General features: G+C 39.3%; 1 protein-coding gene across 1 annotated transcript in view; it reads right to left on the bottom strand.

The window, feature by feature from the left end:
* The window catches only part of SMU1 (SMU1 DNA replication regulator and spliceosomal factor), a 29,639-nt gene extending 6,177 nt beyond the window's left edge, over positions 1-23,462 (bottom strand). Inside the window, exons 1-10 of the mRNA XM_069575909.1 lie at positions 22,314-23,462; positions 19,026-19,236; positions 17,364-17,516; positions 16,162-16,272; positions 7,107-7,235; positions 5,531-5,650; positions 4,122-4,238; positions 3,369-3,496; positions 2,647-2,773; positions 553-720 (exon numbers count right to left, since the gene is read on the bottom strand). Of these exons, the coding sequence (XP_069432010.1) occupies positions 553-720; positions 2,647-2,773; positions 3,369-3,496; positions 4,122-4,238; positions 5,531-5,650; positions 7,107-7,235; positions 16,162-16,272; positions 17,364-17,516; positions 19,026-19,236; positions 22,314-22,339 (1,290 nt within the window). The 5' untranslated portion in view covers positions 22,340-23,462. The remainder of the gene's footprint in view (positions 1-552; positions 721-2,646; positions 2,774-3,368; positions 3,497-4,121; positions 4,239-5,530; positions 5,651-7,106; positions 7,236-16,161; positions 16,273-17,363; positions 17,517-19,025; positions 19,237-22,313) is intronic.
* Between the last annotated feature and the right edge of the window lie 3,784 nt (positions 23,463-27,246).

Genomic DNA, 27,246 nt, shown 5'->3' with positions numbered 1-27,246 from the left:
TTAAAGACAAACCAGGGGACTTCCCTGGTGAGCCAGTGGTTCAGAATCCCCTGCCACCTGCAGGGGACACGGGTTCAATCTCTGGTCTGGGAAGACCCCACGTGCCGAGGGGCAACTAAGCCTGTGTGCCACAACTACTGAGACCTTGCTCCATAGCCTGTGAGCGGCAACAGCTAAAGCTTGGCTGCTCGAGCCTGCACTCCACAGCGAAAAGCCACCACAATGAGAATCCTATGCACTTCAACTGGAGAGTAGCCCCTGCTCGCCACAACTAGAAAAAGCCTACATGCAGCAACGAAGGCCTAGAGCAGCCAAAAAAACAAACTAAAAAAAAAAAAGAGAGAATTTAATTTATCCAAAGGATGCAAAAGAAAGACCATAGTATACAAACATCCCACGGAAAGGAGCTAACTTTTGAGATGCCAGAAAGATGCTTTGTTGACAATAGAATTTAAAATTTAAATAAGAGTCTACAATAAAGTGTAGGACCAAGTCTCTCTGACTAGGGAACTACCCACAGGGCCCGAGGAAAGGCACATTCTGAGCACTCACCTGTCCCTGCATGTTCATGATGACCACTGTGTTGGATCTGTTACAAACCACAAAGTGCTCTGGGTTTTTAGGAAGCAGGATCACACTGTTGACAGTGATGTCTGTCCCAGCAGTGCTGCCCAAGGATTTAAAGGTATTTGAACATTCTGTGGTCTTCATGTTCCAGATCTACAACACCAAAACATAAGGCATAAACATTTAGGGGTAAGAGTGCAGCAATTTCTAAAGTCTGAGGGTTGAAAATTAAGTTACTTTAAAAGAAAAAAAAAAAAAAGGACTTAAAAAAAGCTGCTTACAGTCCAAATACCTAGCATTGCCATATACAAAAGAACTCCCCTATTTGCTGATTAACTGATAAAAACAACAAAAAATCCAAAACCTAAATAATAAATCTTTTTAAATTATGCTCTTTTCCTACAAAATTTCCCTTGGCTAACAAGCTTCCTAACTTTGAAATTAGCTATGTGTCAACACTGCTACTGTCATAAACCAGAAAGCTACCCGGTCTCTGGACATCAAAATGAAATGAGGGGTTTTTAGATGTATATGCTCAGGATGCTGAGATTCAAATTTGGTGGGTCTAGGGTGGGATGTATGTAGCTTTGTGTATTTTTTAAAAGCTCCACAAATGATTCAGTTTGTACTGAGAACCACTCCACAGAAGTCACAATGTCAACAGACAGCCACAAGTGAGGATCCATGAAGCGGAGGCTAATCTTGGCCACTTGTATGACCTCTCCCAGTCCAATACCTCTTCTAATAGTTCTCCATCCTAATGCTTTTTACCTTGTCCTTCTGAACTATTATGAACTGACGCAGATAATCAGACATCATAGTTACTGAAATCTGAGACATGCTTAGAGAAGGGATGAACCAACTGTTGCCTGTGTCTGGACACTACTCACATCATGAGTAGTGATGATATAAAAACCTCAAAGGCATGACTGCTGTGTTTCTCCTGTGGCTTCAATGGAGCCTAGCACAAAATGGATGTTGAATAAATACCTAGATAAAGGAGGAAATAGCTGCCCTACTAGTTGTCTCAATATTTATTTCCTTAATAAATACAGTATCACCTCCCCCAACTGCCTCTCTAAAGCCCAGCAACCTAGAAGAGAAATTAACATTTCGGTGATCAAGGGACTTCTAGAGTTTTCTGTCCAAAAAGTCAGTGAGATATTTTATCCCACCTACTGCAAAAACTAAAGGAAAAGACTACAAAACAAAGAGACCTATAGAAACCACCTCACAGTCCTATAGGCTGTAAGGCCCATATTCACAGCACAGAGAAGGCAAACCCCATGACTACAGCACCAAGAACTCTGTGTATTTCTGTTCCATCCTGAAGAAGAGTACATCTCCTACCTTCAAATTTCTGGTTCAATTCCCAGGCCATCACAGAAAGGGGTCTGACTGTTAGGGATCTGTGTTACGACATTTAGGTCTTCTGCCAGAGAACATTCACTTACAAAAGGCAATTTAAAAGCAGATGTACAATGTAAATGAAGTGTCTCAAAGATCTCTAGCAATTTTCAATTTGGATTGCCCACCTTTTCTAGGAAATGATGCCCTCTCTTGAAATAACTACATCTCTTAAGGCACTGAAGATCTATTACTTTCAGCTGAGAGCTGAAGGTAGCAAGTAACTAAGAGGACTTAGTTCTACTCTACACCATCTTGTTCCTCATTAATGCTATCAGAAACGTCCTGGGTGTGGCGTGAAGCTCTGCAATAAAAGAGACCTATTTATTCTGCCACTTAGCCCTTTGTGAATTTGACTGTTGCAGGAAGACCATTTGATTTTGTGGCAAAGTCAAATGTAACCACTGTAAACAGGAGTTGACTTAAGTTTAGAACTCTACGCCTTTTCCTACATATCATATAGCCTGTAGGTTTGAGATTTGAGGTCCTAGGCCAACAGGAATTATCCACAGATTGTGATTACTGGCACAGATCTCAATTATGGCTAAAATACAGTGTTAAGAGGTTTAGCCACCATAACTATCAACATTATCACCACTGAAAACTCCTCAAAGGGCAAAACAGAAAAAATGGAATAGACACCCCAAAATAAATCAGTAGCAAATACTTAACCTTTACAGTGCCATCAGAGGATGCACTGATAATATAATGTCCATCCTGTGTAAAGGTTGCTTCATTAACAAAGGAGGAATGGCCACGGAATTCCTTCAGGGTTTTTCCAGATTTTAAACCATGAATTCTATCACAATAAAAGCAAATGAAAATAGCAATTAATATCATGTATACTGTGGTCGGAACCAAGTGTTGAAAGCATTTTAGATGACTTACAGAAGCTCATGTTAAAATATTAAGAACAGGGACTATACAATTATGTATGCAGTCGTATTTTCATTATGTCTAACAATCAAACAAAACCGAACCAAAAGCTTTGCAGAGAGACTGGAAGAAGATAGGCCACTGATACCACAAGCTTCTGTTCAGCGACAGACTTCTAGGTCTCTGCTGGGTCCCAGGAATCTGTATTTGTCACATGCTCCCCCTCAGGTGACCCTGATGCAGGTGGGTCCATAGACCACACTCTGAGAAACATGAAGCGCTACTAAAATCCCCTTCTGATCTCTCTTCTGGGTAAAGACCCCAATGGACAGCACAACAGCACTGTGTCTGCTGTACTTTGGGGAAATAAGGTCTCACATTTATTCATTACTCATTTATTCCCTCACTTTCCATATAAAGGAATCCTGGTGGAAACATAGAAATCACTAACTAGTACCTCCCTCTGAAGTTTCATCACATCAAACAAAAGTGAGGGCAGTTTGGAAATTCTTACTTACCTAATTGTCTGGTCAAAAGAGGCACTAAGGATCTGACTGCTATCCTTAGAGAAGCTTAGACAGGTGACACCTTTGCTGTGTGCCCTTTCAAATCTCCTTAAACACTGTCCACTCTGAATCTTCCATACCTTTATTTTTTGGAAAAAAGAATAGTAAAAACTTGTACCTAATACAGTGTCCCATGTCCCACTCCTACCCTGCAGAGACAGGCAAAATACAGGGCTCACTAAGGTACTAAAAACAGCATTAAAAATGCATGCCAATAGCTGAATATGATATGTCAGTTCTCAAAGTACAATGACAACTTGAATCCTCTGAAACTTAAACCTCTTTCCTTTTAAATTATTAAAACAAAAATTTAAGACTCTAAGTTCACTTAGCAGAGACTATTTCTGTATTTTATCTAGCCCAGGGTATTTGACCAGCAATTAAATACAAGCCATAGCTGATCACTGCTAAGCATTTGCAGACCACCACCCCAAAGCAAAACACACCAAATACGGTAAGCTATGGTGGCACAGGAGAAAGGGCACGAGCAGATCTAAGTCCCAAATCTATCACCAACTGCATGACTTTAAATTATTGGACCTCTGTAAGCAGAATTATTATTACGGTTAAATAAGAAAAACTAAAGTGACTGGTATAAAGTTGATACTCAATAAAGAGTAGTTAAAAAAAACCCTATGTAGGGACTAGCTCATCACAGAATTCTCAAAATGTCTACATATAAGAGTTCATGCCTCTAATTCATACCTTGATTTTTCCATCTTGGGCACCAGTTGCTAACATTTCTGTATCTCTGCTGAAGCACATACAGAGAACAGCATCATCCATCATCATAAAGTTATCCTGTGCCTGGTACTTAAGATCCTAAAGGAAACAATGATAAGCAATTATCAAAATATCACAAAAACAGCAGTTACCCCAGGTCTCTACAAACTTACTGGAAGCAGGATGGTAGACTGTGCTGATTAAATCTCCAAAGCAAATAGCAGTGTCATGCACGTTATCCTGATGAACAACTGATAACACTGGGAGTACCTTTTTTACACAATTCAAATAAATAAAAAATACAAATGTAACAGCCTATATCTTTTGCTTACTAATCCTTTCTCAACAAAATTCCCCTACAGTTTCAAATTGTACATCTTTAATAAATCTGAATTTATTTAATGGTATGACATGAGAAACATTTTTCCATAGTCAGCTACCTCTCCTAAAATCATGTATTGATTATTGTATTTGTTATTTTTCTTTTATCATCCATTACTGTTCATAATGAAATATCTTTATTTTTTCTAATTATAAAGTGAGACTGTTTCATGGTTAAAAAAAAAAAGGCAAACTGTAAAGAAATATACAATGTAGAAAGTGAAAACCACTCATAAATCCACTGTATGTGGAGTGGAATTTAGTAATCATAAAGATTACATTTTAAATCAGTGGTTAGTCACTAAGTAGCTATTTGGGAAAGTTAAGCTGGATCTATGCCAATTTTATCACCCTAATCAAATGCCAGATGGATCAAAAACTAAACACAAAAAGAAACATAGAAGTATTTGAATAAATCGTGGGAGAAAAGACGGATAAAATATGATGGCACAAAAAACTGTTACCTGTACAAAGCAAAACCATACATTAAGTCAAAAGACAAAAGTCAAAGCTGAAAAATATTTGCAATGCATATTACCAAGGTTGATTTCCTCAAACTACAAAGAGCTCCTACAAATCGTAAGAAGTAGTCCAAAAGAGAAATGGGCAAAGGATAGGAACAGACTTCACAGACTAGGAAATACTGGTGGTTTTTCACATATAAGGATATTCCACTTCATTCATGATAAGAGAAATGCAATTAGTACTACGAAAAGGTTAGACTATAAACAACAAGCCACTGCTTACATATACACATAGAATATTCCATAAAGATTACACAAGAAACTGGTAACTCTGGGTGCACCAAAGAAGGGAACTGACTGGCTGAGGAACAAAAGTGGGGAACAAGAGCCTTTACTGAATAACTGTTCTGTTTTATAAAATGTTTTATCAGACGTACATCTTACCCATTCAAAAGCTAAATTTAAATTGCAACTATAACAAATAACTTAAAAACAATAACAGATAATTCTCCTACTAGAAAAATTAGTATATTTAAAATACTTTACCTTTCTGATTTTTCCAGTCGTAAAGTTCCATACTTCAATGAATCCGTCAACAGACCCAGTAACCAGATATTGACCATCTGGAGAAAACCGAGCACACTCCACATGTGATTTCTGACCAAACTGTTTCAAATGAAATAATGAAACAGATGCATTTTTATCTAGTGGCCTTAAAACAATTCTCATTTTAATCTTTTGAGAGCTTGGCCCTAGCACAGAGTCATAGCGAGCCTATATTATAGAATTTGGAACACAAAGAAATGCTTGATATATTCTCTCCAACCAGTTTAACACTGAGGTTCACCATTGAAACTAATTTGATTTTTTTTAATGACGTTGGTATTTCCAAAGAAAAGCAAACAAAAAAACTATTTTAGCAAGGGACTTAGAACAAATAATCCTGTTAACTCAAACAGTAAGTTTTTACCAGAATCAGTCACTGTTAGCATGATTTTCACACTAACTTAATATGGCATATGTTCCTTTTTTTTAATCTGGGGGAAAAAATTCATTTTTTTCAAAATAGTTGTTTTCCTACACTGTTTTTTAAACAAATTTTATTATTACTGTTTCTTTTTATGAACTTCATCTAAACAAGTGATAATATGTGACTGACTAAGAGAACCAATTAGAGCTGACAGAAATGCTTGGGAAATGTATCTGAAGCATTTATCAGCACTGATGTTTCCATTAACAGATGGAAACTACAGTACATTAGACAGATGAGAACAGAGAAAAGCTCTATTATGAGTCTCATTTTAAATGGCCCAAAAGGAAGTGTTTAAAACAGAAAATCTTAGTCCAGCAGCATAATTTAATGGATTTCTATTTGTCACAAGGCTTTTGCCAAGGTAAGTAAAAGTGCTGCTCAAAAATATCTTTACATGCAAGTCAGAACATATAATCCAGAAAAGACAAATTCAAAATACTAAGCCAAAGATGTTATGAAATATTTTTAACTCTATAAACTCAATCAGAGCACAAACCCAAAAAGAAACTATAATAGAAAGGAATAAAAAGGAGATGGTCAAGTAGCAAATACAGTTATAATTCTGGGAACTGCAACAAATACTTCATTTTGCTTTTTACTAGAAGTCTCAGAAAGAAAAAAAAAAAAGGGCAAAAAAACACCAAGAACCAGCCATTAAGATGATAAAACTATTTTCCTCAAACACCACTGAAGCCTACTTTCCAATCCAGGCCTGGTCCTTTGCCAAACATATAGCAGGCAAAAACACAAATGTTGAACAGGAAAATTACATAAGAGAGTTCATGGTTTTTAGTCCCAGGTTTAACCTAAGAGCTAAAGCATTTTTCCAAATGCAGGGTTCCTGGGAGAAAATCCAAGGGCAGATGATGGGTCAGTGTCCAGTGAATGTCCACTTGGTAATGCAGCTGAGGTGTGCCATTGCCAGGCCACAGGTGGGCCTCAGTGGTCACCAGCAGCAACCATGAATGTTGTCAGAGCTGAAGAATGATTTCTACCCCCCAACCCAAGCTACGGCACAGGGCCAGGCTGAGTAAGCATACGCTGAGTCCCCAACAAGTGATTACCAACTGGGCGGTCCAAGGATCCTACCTTAATATGCCTGCTCAGCTGTGTAGGAAACTTTTCTTCTTCTACATCTTTGACAGCTGCTTTGCCTCTGAACAAATCTATGGTCATGCCAGGAGGAAGCAATCCTTGGTGCTGCTGCCACTTCAATGCCTATGAGAAAAGAAATCCACTTGGGTGCTTTTAAAACTTTGTCCTGATTGCTCAAAGCCTAAAAGGGTGAGGTTCACAGGAAGTGTGAGTCATCCAGACCCATCCAAACACAACACAGCCTGGGCTATTCTGTGTGTTCTAGGACAAGAGGTTGATCTCAAGGTGGAAGGGGATTCTCAGAGCCAATGGGTCCAAGTTTCTACAGCCATTTTCTTAATAGGTGTGACTATTATAAATAAAATTTGAAAAACAAAAATTTCCCATAGTTCCCAACATCCAAACACAGCTACAATTAGCATCTCATATGTTACCTTTTAGTATTTCCCCCCAACATGTTTAATTTATATAGCTGCAATTATACCTTATATAAAATTTAATACCCTGTTTTCACCTATCATTATATCTTGCTATGACATAACCAACATAACTTTTTCTATTCTAACATTATATTCTCTACTAGTGGATGTTTCATAGCTTATTTAATATATTAATGGACACTAATATTACCTCTAATTTTTGCACTCATCTAAATAATGCTTCAATGAATAGCCTTGGATGTAAGGCTTTTTCTATTATCAGGATACTCCCCCCCAGAATAGATTCCTAGAACAGAAATTACTGAATTGAAAAAAGAACACAAACGGCTAAGGCTCTTTAGACACACTACCAAAATGTTCTCCCAAAAAGACACAACTACAATAGCAATCACAACCGCATCATAGGGAATGGAAAAACCATGGACTTTGGAGACAGACGGCCCTAGTTTGTCAACTCAGCTATTCTGAATCCCTAATTTGCCAACTCGAAGTCCAGAAAAAAGCCTAATTCCTAGAGTTGATGAAAGGATGAAACAATATATGTTATATAACACAGGGACATGATCAGTGTTTATTCTCTTTTCCCTGTGTTATATCAACAAAACTGAGTAATTTTGGATGTCATTTAAAAACTCTAATGAGTGGAAAGTTATGCGCTACTTTTAGTAAGTTCTCTGATTAGTCTAACCTTTTCTATTAATACATGTTTGTTAACGACATATACTTCTTCTGTTAACTGTTTACTCACGCTATTTGTTCACTTATATGAACGAAATGGCTCACATTTTCTTATCAATTTGTAAGCTTTTTAATGTGATCAAGATATTCTATCTGTTCATGTTTCCCAAAAAGAATTTCTTTCCCAATCTACCTATTTATTTTAGCTTTTAAAGGTTTCATTTAAGTTAAACTCTCAAGTAATGAAATCTGTTGACCTTAACCTTGGTGTCTATTCCCTAATCACAGGAAATCCTGTAATAGGAGGTCTGATATATTACTACCTAAGTTGATCTATATTCTTAAAATATATATCTGAAATTATGATTATAAAATATGAGAAAAGACTCTGATCTGACATTTCTCCCCTATTCTAAAGTAGGTGCCCCAAAACCACACGCTAAATAATTCTTCCTGTCCATAGGTTCTGTGACAGTCTCATTACCATCTACTGAATTCTGATAAATAATAGGGTCAATTTCTTGCACTGCTGTTGCACTGGATGCTAACTACCAAAATGATTTAAACTATGAACCTCTGTTAAATGCTTCACTATTTCTAGGGCTAATATGTTCAACATTCTTCCCAAAATTTCTTCAATGAATATACTTCTCTAAGTTTATATTTCCAGATGAATACTAGAATTCTTTTGTGATACAGTTTTAAACCTATTGTGAAGTGGTATCAACTGTCAGTCTTACCCAGGAAAATCAATGTTTTATCATCTTCTCAAATTTATTTCTCCTGGAAGCTTTGAAAGGAGTCTGCTTTTTTAAAAAATGGAAATCATTTTTTCCCCACAAAAGTTGGGGCTAGAATTTTTATATTGTATAAACAAGAACTCTGTTTTCACTGAATATTTGAACTGGCTAGTGCTGATATACAGAAATGCAATCAACTTCTGAATATTTCATATCTCACAAATTTACTAAATTTTAAAATATTCTATGATCACTATAGTTGAAATATTTAATGTTTCTAAATACAGTTTTTTTTCTTTTCAAAATCCATATTTTGCTTATTTTTCATATTTTACTATAATGACCAGAGGACTTATCTCCAATCAATGGGTACTCTCTGCACTCTTTACCTTTAGTCTACAGCAGTTTCAAATCACTCCCATCTTTTAAAGGAAAAAACAAAAACCCCTCTCTTGCCCTCTGCTCTTCAGCTACTATGGCCCTCTTCCTTCTACATCACCCTCATCTTCTTTTAACTACCAAGCTTCATTAAGTCACCTATACTTGCTGTCTTCACATCTCAGTTAATTTGCTTCTAACTTGCTATAACATAGGTTATGTCCCCATCTTTCCACTGGAAGCGCATCTCAGATATCCCTATGAGCAAAATCAGACTCCTTTCTGACCCTAATCTTCTCCATGCTCTTGGCTGCTCTCAACTACAATAACCACTCATCTGCTTGAAACTCCGATTGCTTTTTCTAACCCTATTCTTCTTGGTTACCTTTTCATCTCTCTGGTTGTTCCCTTCTCTGTTTACCCTATGGACTTTAAGTGTTCCCTATGGCTTTCTTCTCAAATTTTTACTCTTCTTCAGTTCAGTTCACTCGCTCAGCCGTGTCCGACTCTTTGCGACCCCATGAATAGCAGCACCCCAGGCCTCCCTGTCCATCACCACTTCCCAGAGTTCACCCAGACTTGTGTCCATCGAATCGGTGATGCCATCCAGCCATCTCATCCTCGGTCGTCCCCTTTTCCTCCTGCCCCCGATACCTCCCAGCATCAAAGTCTTTTCCAATGAGTCAACTCTTCGCATGAGGTGGCCAAAGTACTGGAGTTTCAGCTTTAGCATCATTCCTTCCAAAGAAAACCCAGGGCTGATCTCCTTCAGAATGGACTGGTTAGATCTCCTTGCAGTCCAAGGGACTCTCAAGAGTCTTCTCCAACACCACAGTTCAAAAGCATCAATTCTTCGGCACTCAGCTTTCTTCACAGTCCAACTCTCGCATCCATACATGACTATTGGAAAAACCATAGCCTTGACTAGACAGACCTTAGTCAGCAAAGTAATGTCTCTGCTTTTGAATATGCTGTCTAGGCTGATCATAACTTTCCTTCCAAGGAGTAAGCGTCTTTTAATTTCATGGCTGCAGGCACCATCTACAGTGATTTTGGAGCCCCCAAAATAAAGTCTGACACTGTTTCCACTGTTTCCCATCTATTTCCCATGAAGTGATGGGACTGGATGCCATGATCTTCGTTTTCTGAATGTTGAGCTTTAGGCCAACTTTTTCACTCTCCACTTTCACTTTCATCAAGAGGTTTTTTAGTTCCTCTTCACCTTCTCCCAAGACCCAGTTTCCCCCTTAGTCAGTCTCTCCCATCAAGAAGCTTCCATAAGCCTCTTACCTTTCTCCATCAGAGGGCAGGCAGACTGAAAACCACAATCACAGAAAACTAACCAATCTGATCACATGGACCATATGCTTGTTTAACTCAATGTAACTATGAGCCATGCCGTGTAGGGCCACCCAAGATGGATGAGTACGGTGTAGAGTTCTAACAAGAACTGAGAAGGGAATGGCAAACCACTTCAGCATTCTCGTCTTAAGAACCCCATGAAAAGTATGAAAAGGCAAAAAGATAGGACACTGAAAGATGAACCCCCCAGGTCAGTGGGTGCCCAATATGCTACCGGAGATCAGCGGAGAAATAACTCCAGAAAGAATGAAGAGATAGAACTAAAGCAAAAACAACACTCAGTTGTGGATGTGACTGATAATGGAAGTAAAGTTCAATGCTATAAAGAGCAATATTGCATAGGAACCTGGAATGTTAGGTTCATGAATCAAGGCAAATTGGAAGTGCTCAAACAGGAGATGGAAAGAGTGAACGTCGACATTCTAGGAATCAGCGAACTAAAACGGACTGGAAAGGGTGAATTTAACTCAGATGACTTTTATATCTACGACTGTGGGCAGGAATCCCTTAGAAGAAATGGAGCAGCCATCATAGTCAACAAAAGAGTCCGAAATGCAGTACTTGGATGCAATCTCAAAAACGACAGAATGATTTCTGTTCATTTCCAGTGCAAAACATTCAATATTACAGTAATCCAAGTCTATGCTCTGACCAGTAATGCTGAAGAAGCTGAAGTTGAACAGTTCTATGAAGACGTATTAAGACTTTGTAGAACTAACACCCCCAAAAGATGTCCTTTTCATTACAGGGGGCTGGAATGCAAAAGTAGGAAGTCAAGAAATATCTGGAGTAACAGGCAAATTTGGCCTTGGAGTACTAAATGAAGCAGGGCAAAGGCTAATAGAGTTTTGCCAAGAGAAGGCACTGGTCATAGCAAACATCCTCTTCGAACAACACAAGAGAAGATTCTACACATGGACAGCACCAGATGGTCGATACTAAAGTCAGACTGATTATATCCTTTGCAGCCAAAGATAAAGAAGCTCTATACAGTCAGCAAAAACAAGACTGGGAGCTGACTGTGGCTCAGTTCATGAATTCCTTATTGCCAAATTCAGACTTAAATTGAAGAAAATAAGGAAAACCACCAGACCACTCAGGTATGACCTAAATCATATCCCTTACGATTACAGAGTGGAAGTGACAAATAGATTCAAGGGATTAGATCCGATAGAGTGCCTGAAGAACTATGGACAGAGGTTCATGACATTATACAGGATGCAGGAATCAAGACCATCCCCAAGAAAAAGAAATGCAAAAAGGCAAAATGGTTGTCTGAGGAGGCCTTACAAATAGCTGTGAAAAGAAGAGAAATGAAAGGCAAAGGAGAAAAGGAAAGATATACCCATTTCAATGCAGAGTTCCAAAGAATAGCAAGGAGAGATAAGAAAGCCTTCTTCAGTGATCAGTGCAAAGAAATAGAGGAAAACAATAGAATGGGAAAGAATAGAGATCTCTTCAAGAAAATTAGAGATACCAAGGGAACACTTCATGCAAAGATGGGCTTGATAAAGGACAGAAATGGTATGGACCTAACAGAAGCAGAAGATATTAAGAAGAGGTGGAAGAATACACAGAAGAACTATACAAAACAGATCTTCACGACTAAGATAATCACGATGGTATGATCACTCACCTAGAGCCAGACATCCTGGAATGGAAAGTCAAGTGGGCCTTAGGAAACATCACTATTAACAAAGCTAATGGAGGTGATGGAATTCCAGTTGAGCTATTTCAAATCCTAAAAGATGATGCTGTGAAAGTGCTGCACTCAATATGCCAGCAAATTTGGAAAACTCAGCAGTGGCCACAGGACTGGTAAAGGTCAGTTTTCATTCCAATCCCAAAGAAAGGCAATGCCACAGAATGCTCAAACTACCGCACAACTGCACTCATCTCACTCGCTAGTAAAGTGATGCTCAAAATTCTCCAAGCCAGGCTTCAGCAATACGTGAACCGTGAACTTCCAGATGTTCAAGCTGGTTTTAGAAAAGGCAGAGGAACCAGAGATCAAATTGCCAACATCCGTTGGGTCATCGAAAAGCAAGAGATGTCAGAAAAACATCTACTTCTGCTTTATTGACTATGCCAAAGCCTTTGACTGTGTGGATCACAATAAACTGTGGAAAATTCTGAAAGAGATGGGAATACCAGACCACCTAACCTGCCTCTTGAGAAATCTGTATGCAGGTCAGGAAGCAACAGTTAGAACTGGACATGGAAAAACAGACTGGTTCCAAATAGGAAAAGGAGTACATCAAGGCTGTATATTGTCACCCTGTTTATTTTAACTTCTATGCAGAGTACATCATGAGAAACGCTGGGCTGGATAAAGCACAAGCTGGAAGCAAGATTGCTGGGAGAAATAGCAGCAACCTCAGATATGCAGATGACACCACCCTTATGGCAGAAAGTGAAGGAGAACTAAAGAGCCTCTTGATGAAAGTGAAAGAGAGGCATGAAAAAGTTGGCTTAAAGCTCAACATCCAGAAAACAAAGATCATGGCATCTGGTCCCATCACTTCATGGCAAATATACAGGGAAACAATGGAAACAGTGACAGATTTTATTTTGGGGGGCTCCAAAATCACTGCAGATGGTGACTGCAGCCATGAAATTAAAAGACACTTGCTCCTTGGTAAAAAAGTTATGACCAACCTAGACAGCATATTAAAAACAGAGTCATTACTCTGCCAACAAAGGTCTGTCTAGTTACAGATATGGTTTTTCTAGTAGTCATGTATGGATGTAAGGGCTGGACTATAAAGAAAGCTGCGTGCCGAAGAACTGATGCTTTTGAACTATGGTGTTGGAGAAGACACTTGCGAGTCCCTTGGACTGCAAGGAGATCCAACCAGTCCATCCTAAAGGAAATCAGTCCTGAATATTCATTGAAGGGCTGATGCTGAAGCTGAAACTCCAATACTTTGGCCACCTGATGTGAAGAACTGACATTTGAAAAGACCCTGATGCTGGGAAAGATTGAGGGTGGGAGGTATGGGGATGACAGAGGATGAGATGGTTGGATGACATCACCAACTCAATGGACATGAGTTTGAGTAAACTCCAGGAGTTGGTGATGGACAGGAAGGCCTGGCGTGCTGCAGACCACTGGGCTGCAAAGAGTCGGAGACGACTCAGCAACTGAACTGAACTGAACACTCTCCCTTGGCAAACATCTCCAACCTGCCTATGTACTTACCATGCCTTATCTCTTTTAATCTCCTCTAAATTTCTTAATTTATCCTAATAATTGTTGGGCTTCCCTGGTGACTCAGACAGTAAAGAATCTGTCTGTAATCTGGGAAACCTGGGTTCGATCCCTGGGTTGGGAAGATACGTTATAGGAGGGCATGGCAAGCTACTCCAGTATTCTTGCCTGGAGAATCTCATGGACAGATTCTGAATGTAACTACCTCTTAACTATATTTTAAAAAAAGGTTTTTTTCTAAGACCTTAACATTAAAAGTATTTCATGTATACATTAAAAAAGATGCACAAATTCTATGAAACAAAACAATTTGTTAATATGCGTATGTAAACTCTGGGTTGTAGAACTCATGACTTTTCTTATATTTCAGAATAAACAATTAAAACCTTCAAAAAAAAAAAAAAGAGGTAAGAGACATTGCTTACACAAGCAAACTCTCAAAAATTTACCTCTGTGTACCCTTTCTTAGCAAGTTACCAGAAGTACTCCATTAAAACAAGGCTCTAAACTATGAGAAGGAAAACATGTTCCTGAAAAATATGACCCAGAACTCTCAGTATGAAGATGAAAGAACTCCCAGTACAATCACTGTGCAGAAAACCATGAGAACAAGAGAGAGAAGGGCCTCAGGGAAAAGAGCAAGTACGGGGAAAGGGAGAATTTTTACACTTATTGGAACGATACAGGATGAGGAAGCAAAAGTTACACAGAAAACTAGGCAAAAGAAAGAAATTAAGCGATTGCTGCAGAGAATCACCAAAATTACATAAGAAATTAAAGTTATTTTTTGTCTATGAGCAATACTGATGTAAAGATAATGTAAACATTGAAATTATTTAACCAAAAGTTGTCATATAACTATACTGAAAACCCAGAGAAAGAAGACTGTGTGCATGTTGTGGGGAACAGAGAGAAATCATTTTCCACTAAAGTCAACAGTTAATGTTTAAAACTTTTTCTAAAAAAAAAAAAATCAAAATATGACATTATAAACATGATATTCAGCTACAAGGGTAAATGCCAAGAGTTAAAAATGGTTGTGGGAAGTAAGAAGGTGGAAGAGGGCAAATGGAACTATTTTCTCACTAAAAGCCCTAAGAAGTCAGTGTTAGTCACTGAGTCATATCTGACTCTTTGCGACCCCATAAACTGTGACCCACCATATTCTTTACCATCTGAGCCACCAAGGAAGCTCTAACAGCCCTGAGGTACTACTTCAATGATACCCATCTATCACTTTGATAAAAAGTAAATTAAGAAATAAGGCAGCTTATTTTTGAATTTCAGAAACACTGTAAGCCTCTAAGAGTAGCTTTTTGGCCCCTTTCAAAATGCAAATTGAGTGTAAACAGGATATTTACATCTCTATTAATGACCTGTAACTCTGCTACTTTCGTAACATCCATCACTCTAGATAGCTTTATAAATAATAATGACAGTGCTAATACTACTGCTGCTGCTAAGTCTCCTCAGTTGTGTCCAACTCTGTGCGACCCCAAAGATGGCAGCCCACCAGGCTCCCCTGTCCCTGGGATTCTCCAGGCAAGAACACTGGAGTGGGTTGCCATTTCCTTCTCCAATGCATGAAAGTGAAAAGTGAAAGTAAAGTCGCTCAGTCGTGTCTGACTCTTAGCGACCCCATGGACTGCAGCCTACCAGGCTCCTCCATCCATGGGATTTTCCAGGCAAGAGTGCTAGAGTGGGGTGCCATTGCCTTCTCCAGCTAATACTCCTACTGCGGCTTAAAAAAAAAATTAAAAAAGAAACACCACTGGCAGCTACCATTTACTATGTATTTAACAAGGTGCCAGTCAATATACAATTGCTTTAAGTACATTTTATCTCATTTAATCCTTAGTACAACACCATGATGAGTAAATGGGATCAAAAAAGTTAGGCAATGTGTCCAATACCGCATAGCCAGTAAGTGAGAGAGCTCAGATTCGAACTATGGCAAATATTTGTTCCAGTGTTCTGACACGATGATCAACAATGTCAAGATAGGACAATAAATTTTATTGTTACTCTAAATCTGTCTCCAGAGTGTATGCCCTTAACCACTAATCTGCATTACCACTCCCAGGAAAGATGAATGCGGCATGGCACAGCTGTCTGTACAAGCAGTGCTATAGGTAGTTCCCAGTTCTTAGGTTAATTTCTTTAGCTCATACACAGAGTTTATACACAAGAAACATTACCAGAAGTTCACAGGAATTTCAGTTCCAAAGACTTTTAATTACCTGACCCAGCAATGCCATGAGACGAGATGGAGGCACCACGCTGACTTCCCCAGCTAAGGCCTGGGCAATGGCTGCTCTTCTCTTCTCTTTGCTACTGCCATCGGGGTAGGCCTGAAAAAGGAGAGCGGCATAGCATCATTTCCAAGAAATGGAAAAAGATATAAATGTGCTTATTTTTAAGAAACAACAACAGTAATGAAGCAGAAATATTCAAAAAGCAAAAGATTAAGAAACTACCCAGTTAAACAGAAGATTAATCAAATCAATTTGGTTTTTAAAATGATGTCTCAATTCTACCCATTTGCATTTCAAAAGTATGAGCTGAGACAGAACTGAGGTCAGCCAATCCACATTGTTATTTCTGAAAAGAGCCTCATAATAATAAATAATAGATGTATGTCAGAGTCTCATAATAATAAATATATGTCAATAATAATAAACTATGTAAAAGCCAGAGTTGTTTTTTCAGTTTTTTAATAATCTGCAAAGCCAAGGATTCTTTTATATTCTTTAGTAATTTCTTTCAGTCAAATGACTCCCAGCCCAGAAGTTCTTTAACAACTCTAACTTAAATTCTGCCCTGGTAATCTAAACTCCTTCCTTTATCCTCATGGCTTCCTTGAGTTTACTCTAACTTCCTGTTATTCAGGGCCTATTAAATTCTTCTTCCTCGTAGTTAGACAAGCTTCTGGTAAAAGGCTGGCTGAGAAAGGATGAAACTATATCTAAGGGTTTTGAAGAATAAAAGAGTATCAATCATAGTGCTCTACCAGGAGCATAAGCAGCTGAGAAGCAGAAACATAAGCTTTTAAGAAATAAAAGAACTGAAAAGAAACTGCAGTTGTTAAGAGCTAAGGACACAAATGCACAGTGAACACACCAACAGTAGAGCATTGCTTCTGGGTAGGTACTTAGGCTAATAATGGAAATAACACCAGAATAAATGTTCTTCTTCTTTACTAATGAACACATAATCCTATATGATAGGGTGTGTGCAGAAGAGAAGGCCCTCAAGTACTCAGAAAATTGAACAAGACTACCCTCTTTAACATATGCAAATTTCAACCAATGTAAATTAAAAAGTATCATTGTAAAAATTAAATCAAAATTACAAAAAGTATCCAATAACAGAGTTTAAAAAAAGATCACATTATTGCACGTTTTCAAAGTTAACAGCAGTTTCTTTTCATTATCAGTCTTACCTCTCGAGGATCAAAGTAAGACCTGGCCAAGAGGTTTTCCAGATGAATATACCGCTCTGGCTGTGTTTGTTTTAACATGATCATGGGGTCAGTCTGTCTCAGAAGAGATCTGGCGGCACCCAATTCTCGGAGCTCTATCAATTCCAAAACAACCTGTACAATTGAAAGAAAGCGGCAGTTTCAATGCATTCTCTTAGCTCGTTTTCTTTTTCAGTACAATTTCTGACACAGAAATGGTCTGCCAAAGTGATTTCCAAATAACAAACCAGGAAATGCCCCTTTCCCTTTCCATTGGTAATTTCATACAGACATTTAAAGTAGTTATACAATAACTTCCATCCTTCCCTTTTATCTATCAATCTCCCCTCCTCTCAGGTCTCTTATTCCAAATGTAAAATGCTAAGGAAAACCAAAGATGGAAATATATCCATGGGCTCCAGAGACTGTCCTTGGGTTACCAAAATTTTCTTTAGGGAATTACTAAACCCACATGGATTGTAAAGAAACAAACCCATTTCCCTATTTTTACTTCAAACCACACAACATTCTTATTTCCAGAAAGTCTACTTGGTTCTGTTGTACAGATAAGCAATTTTATGATCTATGTGCTGGTTTCCTGGCATAGAGCTTCTAAAAACCTTGGAATCCCCCCACTGATAAATACCCTCGCTATTCATGAGCCCTCTGCATCACACCTAGTTAAGTGCTACAAAGATGGCTCAGGATAGGAGCTGGTTACCACTAGGACCAACCACATGATTTGAGGGTTGTTGATGCTTTGAACCAGCCCAACCCCAAAGAAAGTCAAAGAACTGGAGGTTGAATGAAAAACTATGGAGCTTCCTGGTTGATGAATACTTCAATGCCAGGTGACAAACTAACCCTAACTCCATGGGGAGAAGGCACTGGAAATTCTGGTTCAGTACCCTCCCAAACCTTACCCTATATGTCTCTATTTGGCTGGTACTGATCTCTTCCCTTGATAATAAAACTGCCATCATCACTATGTCACTTTTCTGAGTTCTGCGTCATTCTACTGAAATATCAATTCTGAGTGGGTCATGAGGACCCTTAAATTTGTGGCCGGTTGGTCAGAAGCGTGGGTGGCCCAAGATATCAGCATATTGCTGGTGTGTGAAAAAAAGACAGTCCTATAGAGGACTGAGCCCTTAACTGTGGGGTCTACACCAACAAGTTAGTGGTTGCTTAGTGGTGGTTAGTGTCAGAACTAAACTTCAGTACACTATTTGGTGTACAAACGGTTGATGTTAGAATAGATCATTTAATGGTTACTTGAAAAATAATACCAACTTGGGGAAACCTTGGCTTTTCCAAGAAGAGAGATAAAAATATGGAGTAGTGGGAACTTCCCTGTTGGTCCAGTGGCTGAGATTCCATGCTCCCAATGCAGGGGGCCCTGGTTTGATCCCTGGTCAGGGAACTAGATCTTGCAAGCCACAGCTAAGACTCGGTGCAGCCAAATAAATAAATAATAAATAAAATAAACATTAAAAAAAATAGAGAGTAACACTCAAGCTTTGAAAGTAAATTTTAAGGGCTCTGACAGCCCAAAACACTTGCAGAAATGTTTATGGATGCTCTCTGGTCAGGGAGGCCCACAGTAAACCCAGGTTCAGGAATCAACATCATCCCTACTCTTACCTGTTCATAGAGGTCAATGAGGGTTTTGTCTGGCAATTTCAGAGACTGTATAGCCTGTAAAACAGTATCCCAATGGCCACTATTAATGTCAGCCACAAAACTCTCAATGCTGTCCACTGTATTCAGAGACACAGTCGTCTCTTCCTGCAAGGTGGCTAGCGCCCGATGTAGACTGTTCTCCTTGAGGTACTGCATAATGAGCCGGATCACACTGAAAGAAGCAAGCACATCATTCAGCTCAGGGATCCTCACTCACCAAAGATGCCACAAAACTAGGCCCAGTTTTTTCTCTGCAGCCATCCTCCTTTCACTACCTGCTTTCCATTTATCACGTTGAGTAAAACCTTCCCTCCCCCACCCCCACACCACAGAACCTGAGTTACAAAAGACCCTGGGGATCATCCAGTTCCTACTTCGAACTCATAAGTAGAACTGGGGTTCAGTGAGGGGAAATAACTTGTCCTGTGTCTCACAGTCAGTTAGAAAACAAGATAGTACCAAGAAGACTCTCATACTTGCAAGGTCAGAGATCTTTCTATTATGCCAAGTTTCTTGTTAATTCATATGATTCCACTGTGGCACACTTTAGGAAAACGTTTTAAACCTAGTCTAGTCACTGATACAGAATACTCTAAATGACTGAATGGTTTGGTCCATTTTTAAATGACAGCAAAAAAAAATATGAATTGAGACCATTTTAACAGGGATTTGTTGAACATAAATAAGTAGAGCTATATTAGATGTAAATTCAAAACAAAGTTATGTGTCCTCACAAAAATAACACCTACCCACTGCCATTATTACCAAAATTTCAGGACAAGTGAAATAAAAACATGTGAATACACTTTCCCAAGGGAAAGAGAACCCAGACAATCTCCAAATACTGAGAGAACAAGCAACAATTTTCAGCATATGACAGAAAACTTACAAGTTAAATATATATTCAATTAAAACTTCTTGATCTCTGGCTTAGTATTAAGGAGTCTGGTGAATAATTTTTCATATAGACAGTAAAAGCTCATGTACATTGCTATACTACACTGTTCTTCTCTTGCCTTTGAAGTACACATATGGCTCATGCATACTTCTACTGGACAGCATGAGTATCAGGGGTCACACTGTCCAGATTGGAAGAGATTTCAAATTGGAATTTAGTCTATTCTCTTTCCCGGGAGAGAAACAATAATCAAAAAACAATGACCAATGTTTTCTTGACCAGTGTTCACAATATATCAGGTACTGTTCTAAGCATTTCCGACTCAGCTACTCCTCAAAACAACCCTATGAGGATGGCATTTACTCTTAGGTCCATTTTACAGATGAGGATTTGGCCAGGAAACAGAGCTAAGTGGAAAAAGGAAGATTCAAACGGGCAGTGTGGCATGTGAGCATATTTTGTTGTTGTCAGTCACTCGGTCGTGTCTGACGCTGCGAACCCGTGGACTGCAGCACACCAGGCTTCCCTGTCTTTCACCTTCTCCTAGAGCTTGCTCAAACTCATGCCCATTGAGTCAGTGATGCCATCCAACCACCTTGCCCTCTCTCATCCCTTCCACCTCCTGCCTTCAATCCTTCTCAGCACCAGAGTCTTTTCTAATGAGTCAGCTCTTTCCATAGGTGGCCAAAGTATTGGAGCTGCAGCATTAGTCCTTCCAATAGCCCGGATAGGAGAGCAAACCCCCTCTTCTTAAAAACAGTTCTTGCAGAAGGGAACTGAATACTGCTACTCACAGTGGTCTTTTCTTTCACAGGCCGTTAAGAGACCCCAGCTTGGATCCCTGCTGTTCTAGCACCACACTGTTCCCAACAGCACACTTCCATTTATACTCCACAAATGAGACACCATGCTTGCAAAGAACTCGTATTTTCTAGAGCCAAAATCAAATTCACTTTCTTCTTTGTGTAATACATAAGAGTTAAAAGTTTTGGAGATTTGAATCAGAGATTGGGATTTGAATCAGAGCTCTGCACTTACTGTGACTTTGGACAAGTCAGTTAACGTCTCTTTGCCTATTTCCTCATCTGTTAAGAAAAATACCTACTCTGTAGGGTATACAAATCAGTCTGTAGGGCTGATCAAAGAGAAGATGACACTGCTTACAGCGTGGCTAACAGAGAAAATACTTAATAAACACAGCAATTACTGATAATAAAAAACATGCAGCAGCTCAGGGCTGGGAGAATGATCTGTTCCCATTTTTGATTCAGGGTCTGAAGTATGGAATGCTTTCCAACTCCTGCCAACTCCTAGCTGTCTTCATCGCCAGCACTCTCCATCATCCTTCTTTGTTTTACTTTTCTCCACAACACTTACCACCATCTGTAAGCCTATTTTACTTACTGCTGTTTTCCTTCCTTTCTGTAAGGGCAAGGACTTTGGTCTGCTTCATTCACTACCATATTCCCAGGGCTAGAGCAGGTACACAGCAGACTTCAATATTTTCTGAATGAATAAACCTCCCTTCCTCCTATGGCAGATCCCTCCCTTACACTCATGATGCAAATGTAAAATCTGCCAATTTAATTATTAAGCGTTGGCAAGAGCAAGTAGAGGATGGAGTCCTGGAAAAGTTCACTGAAGACTTTCTTCAGTCACTCATTAGTACCCCTCTCCCCCAAATCTATCATTCTCCTGGCCCAGTTTCCACATTCTGTCCCTCCCTTGTGGCTACACAAAGCTCACGGGCCAACCAAAATTCAGCGCCACACGGAACCTGATAAAACAAGTAGCTTTCATTCCAAAGACAATTACTGAGCCTCTACGATGTACTAGGAACTGAGACTGTGATGAAAAGCAGCCCCTAGGCGCCGACATAGGCTAGAAGGGTGGGCAAACGGTGACAATACCAGATTAAGAGCTAGGCAGAAAAAAACAGAGGGCCGTGTAAGCACAGGGGAGGAAACAAACCACCGTGCTCAATGGGGGCAGGAAGAGAGGGAAGGCTAAGAGTGCAGCCCCCTTGTGCAGATGAGACCGGAGTCCTGACTGGATGGCTAATCTGCTCAGTCTCAGGGCGCATCAGGAGTCGGCGAGGGCTAGAACTCAGGTTTTGCAGGCACGTCCTACCCCTAGCCCCGCGCCGCTTTCCACCAGGCTTTGGGCTTTCCGTTCGCTACTTTCTTGCGGGCCCGCCCCTGAAGCAGTCAGATCCCAAAAGCTTCTTTGTGGGGAAGTAAATACCCCTCCACTCCCAACCTCTGGGACGCCTCCCTCGAGCAGCTTCTACCCCTCAACTCATCGACTCCCGGCCCGGCCACTTCGCGAACATCCGACACCACGAGACTCACTCTGAGGACTCGATTTCGATCGACATAGCGCTGTCTTTCCGGGCGCAGGCCCCACTCCACTCTCAGGCCCAGCCGCACAACGCACCAACGCCACCTCCGGCGACTCACGTACGTCACTTCCGCTCGACGTCGAGCCCCCTCGCTCCGGAGGCCGTGTGTACGGAAGAGGAGGGAGGACTACGTGTGGGGCGGGGCAGTGCTGGGCGGGGCTTGCACGCAGGGCGGTGCAGGGCGGAGCTTCGAGGGCGTTTCAGAAGTCTGAACCTAAGTGCCTGGTCCAGAGAATTCTTCATTCTCTCTAAAGAAAGAGTCGTTCTTAAAGGACTGGTTTCTAAATGTTGCCTTTTAAATTTTTAGTTAGTTTAGATTTAAAGATAGGGCTGACAGACATAGAGAACAGACTTTTGGACAGAGTGGGGGAAGGAGAGGGTGGGATGAATTAAGAGTACAGGAGAATCATATATATTACCATAAACAAAACAGATAGCTAGTGGGAATTTGCTGTATGACTCAGGGAGCTCAACCCAGTGCTCTGTGACAACCTAGATGGGTGGGATGGGGTGGGAAGTCGGAGGGAGATTCAAGAGGGAGGGTACGTATGTATCAGTACAGTTCAGTTGCTCAGTCGTATCTGACTCTGCAACCCCATGGACTGCTGCATGCCAGGGTTCCTTGTCAATCACCAATTCCCAGAGCTTGCTCAAACTCATGTCCATCGAGTCGGTGATGCCATCCAACCATCTCATCCTCTGTCGTCCGCTTCTTCTCTGCCTTCAATCTCAAGACCAGCCTCAAGAACTTCTCCAGTGAGTCAGTTCTTCACAACAGGTGGCCAAAGTATTGGAGCTTCCGCCTCAGCATCAATCCTTCTAATGAATATTAAGGGCCGATTTCCTCTAGGATTGACTGGTTTGATCTCCTTACAGACCAAGGGACTCTCAAGAGTCTTCAACACCGCAGTTCAAAAGCATCAATCCTGAGTTGTATTCGCAGCCACCACCGCGCCGCCGTCGCTCTCCAACGCCAGCGCCTCTTCTGGCTCTCGGAGCTCCAGCCGAAGGAGAAGGTGGGTAAGTAAGGAGGTCTCTATACCGTGGCTCGTACAAAGCAGACTACCGGCAAATCGACCGGTGGTAAAGCACCGAGGAAGCAACTTGCTACAAAAGCCGCTCTCAAGAGTGCGCCCTCTACTGGAGAGGTGAATGAACCACATCGTTACAGGCTTGGTACTGGGACACTCCGTGAAATTAGACGTTATCAGAAGTCCACTGAACTTCTGATTAGCAAACTTCCCTTCCAGCGTCTGGTGCGGGAAATTGCTCAGGACTTCAAAACAGATCTGCGCTACCAGAGTGCAGCTATTGGTGCTTGGCAGCAGGCAAGTGACGCCTATCTGGTTGGCCTTTTTGAGGACACCAACCTGTGTGCTATCCATGCCAAACGTGTAACAATTACGCCAAAAGACACCCAGCTAGCATGCCGCATACGTGGAGAACGTGCTTTAAGAATCCACTATGACGGGAAACATTTCATTCTTTAAAAAAAAAAATTCTCTTCTTCCTGTTATTGGTAGTTCTGAACTTTATTTTTTTTCCATGGGGTCAAAAGGTACCTAAGTATATGATTGCAAGTGGAAAATAGGGGACAGAAATCAGGTATTGGCAGTTTTTCCATTTTCATTTGTGTGTGAATTTTTAACATAAATGCGGGAATATAAAGCGTTAGTGAAAGTCAAAATGTTTCAGTGAACAAGTTTCGGCAGTTCAACTTTATAACAATTATAAATAAACCTGCTAAATTTTTCTGGACAATGCCAGCATTTGGATTTTTTTTAAACAAGAAAATTTCTTATTGACTGCAACTAAATGGTGTTTGTAGCATTTTTATCATACAGTAGATTCCATCCATTCACTATACTTTTCTGAGTTGTCCTGCGTGCAAGTACATGTTTCTAATGCTGTCTGTGTTCTGTGCTGTTCCCGTAAGTTTGCTATTAAAATGCATTAAACTATATATAAAAAAAGCATCAATTCTTTGGCACTCAGCTTTCTTTATGGTACAACTCTCACATCTGTACATGACTACTGGAAAAACCATAGCCTTGACTAGAATGACCTTTGTCAGCAAAGTAATGTCTCTGCTTTTTAATAGGCTGTCTAGATTTGTGATAGCTTTTCTTCCAAGGAGCAAGGGTCTTTTAATTTCATGGCTGCGGTCAACATCTGCAGTGATTTTGGAGCACAAGAAAATAAAGTCTGTCACTGTTTCCATTGTTTCCCCATATATTTGCCTTGAAGTGATGGGACCAGATGCCATGATCTTAGTTTTCTGAATGTTGAGCTTTAAGCCAGCTTTTTCACTCTCCTCTTTCACTTTCATCAAGAGGTTCTTTAGTTCTTCGCTTTCTGCCATGAGGGTGCTGTCATCTATATATCTGAGGTTATCGATATTTCTCCCAGCAATCTTGAGTCCAGTTTGTTTTTCATCCAGCCCAGCGTTTCTCATGATGTACTATGCATATAAGTTAAAATAAGCAGGGTGACAATATACAGCCTTGACATACTCCTTTTCCTATTTGGAACCAGTCTGTTGTCCCATGTCCAGTTCTGACTGTTGCTTCCTGACCTGTGTACAGATTTCTCAAGAGGCAGGTCAGGTGGTCTGGTATTCCCATCTCTTTCAGGATTTTTCAGTTTGTTGTGATCCACACAGTCAAAGGCTTTGGCATAGTCAATAAAGCAAAAATAGATGTTTTTCTGGAACTCTCTTGCTTTTTGATGATCCAACGGATGTTGTCAATTTGATCTCTGGTTCCTCTGCCTTTTCTAAATTCAGCTTGAACATCTGGAAGTTCTTGATTCATGTACTGTTGAAGCCTAGGTTGGAGGATTTTGAGCCTTACTTTGCTAGTGTGTGAGATGAGTGCTATTGTGCAGTAGTTTGAACATTCCTTAGCATTGCCTTTCTTTGGGATTGGAATGAAAACTGACTTTTTCCAGTCCTGTGGCCACTGCTGAGTTTTCCAAATTTGCTGGCATATTGAGTGCAGCACTTTCACAGCATCATCTTTTAGGATTTGAAATAGCTCAACTGGAATTCCTATGTATACCTATGAAATTCATATGTGTACCTATGGCTGATTCCTGTTCATGTATGACAGAAACCAACACAATGTTGTAAAGTAATTATACTCCAATTAAAACTAAATAAATTAATAAAAGATAGGGCTGATTAATACATTGCAAACCAGGCAATATTTGCAGGAAAAGTTTATTGAGTTTAAATAAATGAAAGACTTTGAAGCCAAAACACAGTTTAATTAATCTAATTAGGAAAAGTTTGAGACTCAGGATTTGCATACTCATTTCTTAGAAAGACCTAAATTATTTGTAGCCTGTTTTTCCAACTAAGCATTTAGTTGAAAATGGTTTCACAGCAGTGGTACAATTAGTGGAAAAAGAATGAAACCAGATGCAAATCTGTAAAGGGAGATTTGAGACTTCTTTTAATAGACTTGAAACCATACATCCATTAAATTAGTAGAGTCAAATGAAATGTAGATATATCAATGAATTTCATATAAATTACTTTAAAAAAATATTTTATTGCCATCCTGTACAATTTTTTTTAATTTGCAGCACAATGATAAGAAATCTATGTTGTAAAAATTACATATTGAAATGATTTATTTGGAGATTTTCTACCGGTTTTCAGTCTTATCTGATATTTTCCCCAAAGGTCTGCCGTACAACTTCTCTATAGACTCTTAAATACTTCTCCTTTCAAATCTTCTCAGTTTCCCATCAACTTGTGAAAGACATGGTCTCCAAGATCTCAGAGGTCTTAAAAGTCTAAATATTTGCTCCAACATGTAGTTAGATATCTAGATAGGGGTATGATTTCTGACATTTTTTCACTATCCCATCTTGTGATGCAACATAGAAAATTATTATTATAACAGCTTCCTTGAAAAGAAGACACTACTCATTTTCAACAATTAGCATATGTCTTCATTTTCTCTACCTAGTACTTAACAGGTTATTCTTACTTGCATTAAGTTATTTTGCTGATACAAGCAAGTCTCCTCTATAATTACTTAAAAATTTTTTTATTGATTTACAATGTTTTGTTAGTTTCAGGTGTACAGCAATATAATTACTTAATACCAAGTTTTATTCTAGTGTCCATCACACCTCTGCTATCATTTTGAATGGAATGGCTTCTCTTCTTATAATTTATATTAAATCTAAACTTGTTAATTATACATACAGCAAGCATCTCACTGCTTCATTATATCTTTACTAGTAATGCCCAAGGATTTAAATATTGAAATCTATATCACTATATTTTATAACAAATTAATTTATTTTTATTTTCCTACATATTTGGCTTTATATTAATATTTTCCATATCTATATGAGTAGATTGTGTTATTTGAATTTCAGGATACTAAAGAAAAAGTTACAGAATATTTGGATGGCCTTGAGCCTAATAGTACTCAAACATGTTGAGAAGATCCCTGCCAGAAATTATTCCAACCAAGAGAATGACTCCAATCTCTTATTATTTTCCTCTCATCTTTTAACCTTGGAAATATATTTTAGAAAATAATATCTTTTGTAATAAAGAAACATTTATGTGAAGTACGGCAATTCCTTTGGTTTCACTTCAGTTTCTATTTGTTCAGTCAATTATAGGTACAATTAAATTAATTACTTTTTCTCTAAAAAATAGCACATGTTGTATCAATCATTTTATGAAAATACAGGTCCACAATTCCTTGTCTGTAATTCTGAAATTTAAAAAACTGTGAAAATTGAATATGTTTTATATACTTTATAAGTTATTTAGGAGCAAAATCTGTCCTGAATTTAAGTGAGGCTATTTGCAGTCTTTTAAAAATCTTTTAGTGTGAACATTCTTATGCAGAAGT

This window comes from Ovis canadensis, chromosome 2, assembly GCF_042477335.2.
Source record: "Ovis canadensis isolate MfBH-ARS-UI-01 breed Bighorn chromosome 2, ARS-UI_OviCan_v2, whole genome shotgun sequence".
Lineage (NCBI taxonomy): Eukaryota > Metazoa > Chordata > Mammalia > Artiodactyla > Bovidae > Ovis > Ovis canadensis.
The sequence above is the reverse complement of the archived record's forward strand: the minus strand, read 5'-3'. Positions and strand labels throughout refer to the sequence as shown.